The 8,258-nt window shown below is 49.7% G+C and overlaps 1 protein-coding gene across 1 annotated transcript in view; it reads right to left on the bottom strand.

Moving 5' to 3' along the window:
• Window positions 1–2,008, bottom strand: part of LOC114626922 (cholesterol side-chain cleavage enzyme, mitochondrial) — a 28,014-nt gene extending 26,006 nt beyond the window's left edge. Inside the window, exon 1 of the mRNA XM_028774535.1 lies at window positions 1,918–2,008. Within this exon, the coding sequence (XP_028630368.1) occupies window positions 1,918–1,934 (17 nt within the window). The 5' untranslated portion in view covers window positions 1,935–2,008. The remainder of the gene's footprint in view (window positions 1–1,917) is intronic.
• Between the last annotated feature and the right edge of the window lie 6,250 nt (window positions 2,009–8,258).

Below are 8,258 nucleotides of genomic sequence, written 5' to 3'. Positions count from 1 at the left end.
TCTCTCTCTCTCTCTCTCTCTCTCTCTCTCTCTCTCTCTCTCTCTCTCTGTCTGTGTGTGTAGCAAAGATGATCCTCACTGCCTTCCCAAACCAGCAGCTGAGTTCTTTATGTGTGCTATCCACCCAAACCACACACCAGAGCATGTTCCCAGCTAGGAACCCTGCAAGTGGCACTTCTGAAGAGCAGCCCCGGGGCCTCACCCACTGCAGCCTATGAGAACTTATCCACCTCAATTTCCCAAGGATCCACCTACAGCCTAAGCCCGATCTTCATTCACCTGCGCTGCACAGCACCTCTTTGCTCCCCAGCTGGAGAGGTGAATGTCCATCACAGCCCACAGCTGCCAGGGTGCAGGGAGAACACTCTGCCTGTACCTCTGGGTCCACCCTTCCCTTCCCACCTTAGACACTAGTGAGCCAGCACCCCTGTAAGCCTGGCCATTGGAACTCCAGACTGTTTCTCTCCCCATCAAGGCATGGGCTAAAATAATAAAATTTCCTTCAAAGTTGTTTGCTGTTTGTTTGTTGTTTTTAAAAGATAGCTATAATTTTTCTTTTGAAACTGTTTAGCTAGAAGGAGCAGTTTTGTAATTGAAACTTCTTAAAGAGAGAGAGAAGCCCAGCCCACACATTCTTCTAAATGCAATGAAGCTTTTATGGATACTAAACTTAGAAAGTAACGAGGTTAATAACATGTTACAGTTTGATGTTTTATTAAGAATTTATTGGTTTTCACTTGGGCAGGGCTCTCATTTTAGGGCCAAACACTTTCTCCCAACTATCGTGCTCACTGAGAATGCCCAGGAGTAAGCTCCTTAGTGAGCAGACCCAGAGCCCTATACGTGTGCCCCCATACCATGCCCTTACACACACACACACACACACACACACACACATGCCTGAGCAGGACTGTGGTGGCAAAGGATTTGGCAAGTCAAAACAGGGACCCAGTAGCAATAGCATGTCACCTCATGTGACAGGAGTAATACTTTTTAAAAGATTTTTTGTGTGTGTTTGCCATAAATGATGGGGTGCCCAAGGAGGCCAGAAGAGGCCACTGGGTCCCTTTAAACTGTAATTACAAACAATTGAGAACCACCCATGTGGGTGCTGGAACCAACACGGGTCCCCTGGAAGACCAACAAGCACTCTTCACTAATAGGCCACTTCTCCATCCCCTAAAAGAGTCCTTCTTTACTGCAACCAGTGGCTTAATCTGCAAATGGCACAGAGCCCAAAACATGTGATTCTTAGGACCGGCAAGGCCATTTCTGTCCTCCTAAGAAGAGTGGGTAGGGAAGGACCACATATCCTGGTTCCCATTGTGAACAGGGAGAAGCTGCTGGCACTTTCCTGGGACTTCAGGTTCTACCTTCCAAGTGGGTGGTACTGATATGAGCTGATAGGAGAGGCTTCTGCGTGGCACAAGCCCCGGAAGGGAGGCTTTGAAAGGCAGACACTGGACACAAAGGCAAGCATCCAGCCTCACTTAAGATACAGACGGAAGAATGGAGCTGAGTCAACCTTCAGCCACGTCTGTAGCAAGGACTGAGACAGAAAAGAGACTTCTGTCTTCTGGGTATCTAGGTAGCCATAAGCCACCAGCTACCTGTCTCATTCACCTTACGACGATCTGCTGAAATTTAATTTCTTACCACTAGGTGGAGCCAATGCCCACCATAACATTGGGCCCAATGCTCTGAAGCTGGGGTCTGAAAGAGGTAGGTACTGAGGCGGAAGACTAAGGAACTAAAGACTAAGGCTTCTTCAGAGATCTTCCCGAGGATCAGAGAAGGACATGAGACAAAAAACAAAAACAAACAAACAAACAAACAAACAAAAACTCTGTGCCTGAGCGCACTTTTTAAAAAGTGGACTCAATGCGGACCCTAGCAGTCTCAACCCCTCCCACTTACCAGATGTCTGAGGCCATGAGAGAGGGTCCAGGGGAACTGGACAGGGCTGCTGGGAGCAGTCGCTCTCCGCTCCAGCTCCTGTGGATGCAGAGAGCATCCATGAAGAAGTGTCACCTCCAGAAAGGACGATCCTGGAACCGGAAGTTGAGAGGTACCCGCCAGACTTCAAAGTATATATTTGCACAAGCTCTAGGGAGGCTGCCGCCTTCAGCAACGCCCGAGGCGGGCCAGGTTGGTATTCTGCAGAGCTTAAGGCTTTGCAGAGCAATTGCTGCTGAGCGGTACCCTATACAGACCACAGAGACAGGTGGAAGGGGGCGGAGCTCGGGGCTCAGCGGCTCCCTCATTGGATGCTCAGGGGTTGCTGGGGTACTGACGAGGGAGGGTTAGCTGAGGATGAGGGGGTGGGACCTGAATGGGCTGAGAGGTGTGGGTTTTGAGAGGACAGCGTGAGGAAGGTGTAGAAGCCTGGTGCAGGTGTGGTGGGTTCTTAGCTGGCATCTAGGGTGGCCATTAGCCATGTTGTCCTCAGGCGCACGAACACATGGCCTCGGGTGTACTAAGAAGAGTCAAGCTCGCTGCTCCTTCGGGCAAAGTGTGCATGCTTCTGTACCTTACCTCTCCCAAAACAGAGTTCTGGTTCCGTAGTGTGGGGGCTGAGGGTGGCGGTGGCGCGGTGATAAAGTCAAGATACTGACCGGCTCCTCCCCTAGCTCTTGCTGGCTTCCCACCAGAGGAACAAAGGAGATGTCCAGCCCTCTTCCAGTTTAGCCATACCTTCCTCTACCCTCATCTCTCTCTTAAAGCAGCCTCTCTCCAGGGATAGTTTTGCAGGCCCGGCAGCCAGTAGAGGGTCTCCTATCTTTTGTGATGGTCCTTTCTTTTCTCCTCTGGCTAAAGTGAGTTATTATTAATCCATAGTTCCTCACTGAGCATCTAGCATGTACCGGTTCTGAGTCAGGTACCAGAGGAAAATCTTTCCTGTAGATGATCGTACCCCTAAAGAGCCTTGCCCCTTTACCCAAGGGAATACAGAAATTAAGCCAGAACTAGACTGAAAGCTTCCTTCCTACTGACTAGCCCTCAGTGTGCCAGAAGGAGTTATGCAGGTTGCTGAGGGAGAGTTGTCATCTCTAGTCTAACTTAGCCATGGCCACTAAGTGGGACAGTCCCAACCAGCCAGGCAAGATGAGCCCACTGTGCAACAATAGCATGTTTGCTGCTATCCATGTAATCCAAATCAGAAGTCTGTGATCAAGAAGACGTCATAGCTGTTGTTTGGCTAAGTGGACATGACGTGTCTGTTAAATCTGCCATCTAAACACTACATTTGTGCCTACAGAATAACACTGCTATCAGCTTTGGTCAGAGAAACGTATACAACTGGCCAAGGTACCTGAATGTCCAGCAATTCATCGAACACCTACATCAGCCTCTGGCTCAGAGAACATTGCGGAAGGAGGGACAGAAAACCTAAGTTCTGGAAGAAGGGTTTGGAGTGGGAAGAAGCGTGAAATGACTTCCAGGCATCCAACATTGCACGTCGTCAACTGGACAAGATTGGGCTCATGACACCCTGTCATGGGGGATGGTTGCTTATGGGATCCCATCCCTCCCAAAGATTTATTCAGGGTTAACAACTGATGGGAAAGGGAGAGACGTTTTCTGTGATGCTATAGTCACTGGTAAGGTATCCATGCTCCGGTAAACAACCCTAATGAAATTCATTGGGATGGACACACAGACACACGCACACACACTACTGAGAATGAGGATTAGAGAGAGTGGGAAGGGAAGAAGAGGGTGTGATGGGAATGACTCTCTGATGACAATGTGTACATACAAGAAGTGTCACAAAGAACCCATTATTATGTATAACTAACATATGCTAATAACATTTCTTTAGAAAAGATTATCCAGCACCAAAAAAAAAAATCCTGTGTTGGAAACTTAATCCCTAATACAACAGTAATGGAAGATGAAGCCTGTAAGAGGTAATTAGGGAGCTGAGACTCAGTCTCAGAATAATGACAATAATAACAGTGTGTGGGACTCGAGGGCTGCCCTAGAGAGGGCCACTTTCGGTATCACGGCACTTAGTTCCTCTTGTTCCTCCACGTCCGCACTCACCCTGTCGCTGCCCGCTAAGGAAGGCATGGTGGCGCAAGAAGACCTTCAGCAGATGCGAGTCCTCACCCTCCGGCTTCCCAGCTCTCCAGAACTAGAAGAGGGAATTCTGTTCTGTACCCCACGTCAAAGATGCTGCTCCAGCGTGTAGTAGAATGGCAGGACAGGAGACAAAACACAAGGTCGCAGTCTCATTATTACTGTAGGACAAAGAATAAGAATTTGAGAAAACTGACAGGTTGTCCCCGGGTTTGGAGGATCTTAATTGGGTAAGAATGCCAGCAGTAGTGTGTTAGGTAGGTTGCAGGTCATGAACTCCCTAAAACTGACCAATAGTCAATTGTCAACGTCAAGAAGAAAAAGATACCTCTTTGTTGCATTTTTGCTACTTTTTAACAACAGCTACAAAAGACCCCACACAAAAGAAATGGCTACCCACAGGTGAATTCTATTTGGACAGAAGAGGACAGGGTACTTAGTCTATACAAAAATGGACCTTTTTTAAATGGCGGGTTTCCCTTGAAACCTGAAGAATTTGCCTCTGCAGCCAAGTTCACGGTGTTCTCGCGGGACGATACTGCTGAGTTCCACTAGAGGGCAGCAGAAAATGGGAGAGAAAAAGCCCTGGGTGAGTTCCCACAAACTCAGGTAAGATGTGAGGGGCTTTGTAAAAACAGTGCCAATGGCAGTTCACTTGTTTCAGAAGGTTACTTTGGGTCAACCAAATCTAGGTGATTTGCATGACATTAACTCGCTCCCTTCTCCCAGCTTCCTATGAGGAAGATGCTATTGCAAATTGGGACAGGGAGAGGCAGACAGGGAGACACGGGAATACCAGGTCTGAGAAGGACACACAGTACCTCTATAGATCCTTCCTGTGTTTCCTCAAAACCCCTAAGTGATAACCAAGTAGAGTGACACATTCCTTTAATTCCGGAAGCAGAGGCATATGGAGCTCTGTGAGTTCAAGGCCAGCCTGGTCTACATAGTGAGTTCTAGGGACAGCCAGATCTACATAGCGAGAACCTGTCTCAAAACACCTTAAAAATCTTAAAGCCCTAAGAGAAGTCAGGGCAAATGTGGCGATGGTCTCAAGCCTGAGTCCCAATCCCTTTCTGAATTTAGTTCTTTATTTCCCTAGTTGGACGGACATTTACTGAGCCACTATTGTGCACATGCTGTATACTACTCCCAAAGTTTACAAAAGGAACCTGCTTGGGGAACAAGCTGTTTGCCCTTCTTGCCTCCAGTGAGTCCTGTACTTGGGTTGAAGGGCCCCTGGGAATTTCGTGCCTGGTATGAATTCATACTCAAGTATATCTTCTCACTGTGGCTCTGCTCAACCTCACCTGTCCTATGCATGGCCGCTGGCCTTCACCCACTAGATGCCTGTTAGAAGCTGGCCCAGCTCCAAAGCCTTTCCACCCATTTTCCTGATGTGGCCTGGTAGAGAGGAGTACCAGAAGGTGGCACCTTGCCAAGACCGTTTGGGGCAGGAAGAGGCAGGACATTTCCTGGGCCCAGCTACCTGTGAATCCTGCCAAAACCACCCACACCTACCTGGCTATCTGGGGCCCTGCTGCCCTTGCCTTAGAAAGCAGCTCTCCCACCATCCCAGGACCTACTAATCCATGGGACTTGCCTCTGTTCCATTGAGTGCCTCAGGGTAAGGCAGAACCCAGAGCCAACCCTGAGGGCAGCTGTTGAAAACAGGTAATGGTGTCTCCAGAGCTTTCTCCTCTGTTCCAATCTTTTAAGGCCCTGCTGGATGCCAGGCCTGCTCAGAGACCAAAAGGTCAAAGGTGAGCCAGTGGAAGCTGGAGACTCCAACAACCTTCTCTCTGGGCTGGGGGCCGGGAGCTAGGGGAGTGAGACTGAAGTGTTTTAACTATTTCGACCTCCTCATTCAAGTAGGCCCCAGCACTACACCACTGAACACTAAGCCGGTTCACATTCACACCACTCTCAGTGAGTCTCTAACGCCAGCTACAATAGGCACAAATAACCTACGAGCTCAGATAATTGAAAAGTGTAGCAAAGTTAGAAGACGATGTTTCCAGTGTGTATAAATACACCTAATTATAAGTTTATGTAACCTAATTATTAACAGTAGCTGTGTTTAACAACCCTCACAAGATTCCTGAAAACAATGCTTGGTTCTCAGGTTCACACAAGCTTAGCACAGCCCCCTGCAGGAAACTGAGGAAAATCGCCCACTCACGCTAGCGTGGTCAGTCAGGAGACAGAGAAGGCTTCCCGGGAGGAAATGATACTTCATAGCTGAAGGGAGACTCTAAATACACCAGAGAGGGGGCAGGGAGTATGCCAAGCTTGGGGAGGGGGGTTGGCAGGAGAGGAGAGAGCATGGCATAGAACAGAAACCAAAGTTGTGAGGCTTACTCTCTCTCTCTCTCTCTGGCTGAGAGGACATCTGGGTTCCACCCCGGTTCTGCTATTAATGCTCTGTCACTTTGCCCAAGTCCCCACTCTGCTCCAGGCGTGTCCCCTCTGTCATATTGGGGCCAGAAGCCAGATGGTCTCCAGGCCTGTGGGGGTGTCTAGAGCCCCCAGAGATCTGTGGAGGGGCCTGGTGTCTGGTCCATGATGCTCATAGTAGGCATCTGGCTCACAGTAAACCCTCGGTGGCCAAATCTCTCCTCTCCCGGAGCCAGTTTCCCCCAGGTGATCACCGAAACTCCTGGCTTAGCTGCTGGTTTGTAACTGTAATTACAGTCATTTCTAGAGTGCTTTGCTGCCTCCCCTAATTACCAAGCCCATGAGATCCCAATTACATATCTAAAGAAACATGTCAGGAGCCCCTCCCAGGGGCCAATCCGGGAGTGCAGCCCCCAGGCCAGCTGGGATGTCGCAGGAGGCCTCCCTCTGCCACTCTTTCTGTGCCAACCAGGCAGGAAGTCTTCAGCCCACCCAGGGCCAGCCTGGGGTGGATATGGGATGAAGGATCCAGATGAAACACCCCAGCAGCAAGGATTGCATCTAGAAAGGGAAGAGGCCTCTCCTGGCCAAGTAGAAAGCCTCTACCCACGCAGTAGATGAGTCTCCAAGAGCTGGGGTCACCATCAGGGTGCGCCTGGGTAAATCTTAGGAAGTAGTCGCTGGTCTTGAGTCTGTTATTACCACCTCTGCACAGGGCACCTACCCGACCGAGAGGCTGGGGAGGAGCTCGGTCTCCTCAGTTAGGACTCTGTTTGGGAGATGCTACCCTCACTCCCCACCACCACACATGCACCCCAAAATAAGCCTCCCACAGGGTGTGCTAACACATGCCTTTAATCCTAGCACTCAGAAGGCAGAGGCAGTCAGATCTCCGTGAGTTTGAGGCCAGCTTTGTCTATATAGCCAGTTTCAGGCCAGTCTGGAATGCAAGTTAGACCCTGTCTCAGTTTTTTAAAGAGAAAGGAAGGGAAGAGAAGGAAAGGGGAGAGGAAGGGAGGAGAGGGAAGGGAAGCATCCCTCTGTATATCTTCTACCCACAGGTTCACCTCAATTCTCTGGTACCTATTTCCCTGTGTCTGGGTGTGGTTCTCTCTGTCTGGACCCCCATCAATGTCTACCCACTCTGTACTTCCAATCTTGATCAGCGGCTTCTCCCCGCGTGTTTCCAGGGTACCCAGCTCACAGCTCCTTAGCCTCCTCAACACAGCCACATACACAATCCTCTATCCCTCCTCCCATGGCCCACACAAGCATGGGCAGCCCCAGACTCCGGTAGACTCCACCCCTGCTCTACTCACTTGCTGTGTGACTTTGAGGAAATTTAACCTCTCTGTGCTTTTTGTCTTAATTGGAGTATCTATCACCTTAAGAAGAAATTCAGAATGGCTGACGGGGACTGGAAGAAGGGGACATAATGAAGGAGAAAGGAAGCCAGGAGCCTAAGACTGTTAGTACTCGTTGGCACCTAAGATGGTCGCTGAGCCTTTAGGGTAAAGTCTGAAGTCTCTGGTCACCTGTGCCCCTTAGTACCAGGAGACGTTTACAGAGACAGCCCATCCTGCCTTGGGGTACTGGAGGTCTGGCCTACACGAACAGTGGTAGCATTAGATGGTAGAGCTATGCCAGGAAGGATCTTCTCTCCTCACCAGACCCCAGGCCTCTCTCACCACCCAGGAGCAGGGTGCCACCTGACTTTCAACCTGTGCCAAAAAGTCTGGCGCAGGATCTAGGAGAGCACTTATACTGGTTAGTTAACT

This window comes from Grammomys surdaster, unplaced genomic scaffold (assembly GCF_004785775.1).
Source record: "Grammomys surdaster isolate TR1022 unplaced genomic scaffold, NIH_TR_1.0 241, whole genome shotgun sequence".
NCBI lineage: Eukaryota > Metazoa > Chordata > Mammalia > Rodentia > Muridae > Grammomys > Grammomys surdaster.
Note: the sequence above shows the minus strand (reverse complement) of the source record. Positions and strands in the feature narration are given on the sequence as shown.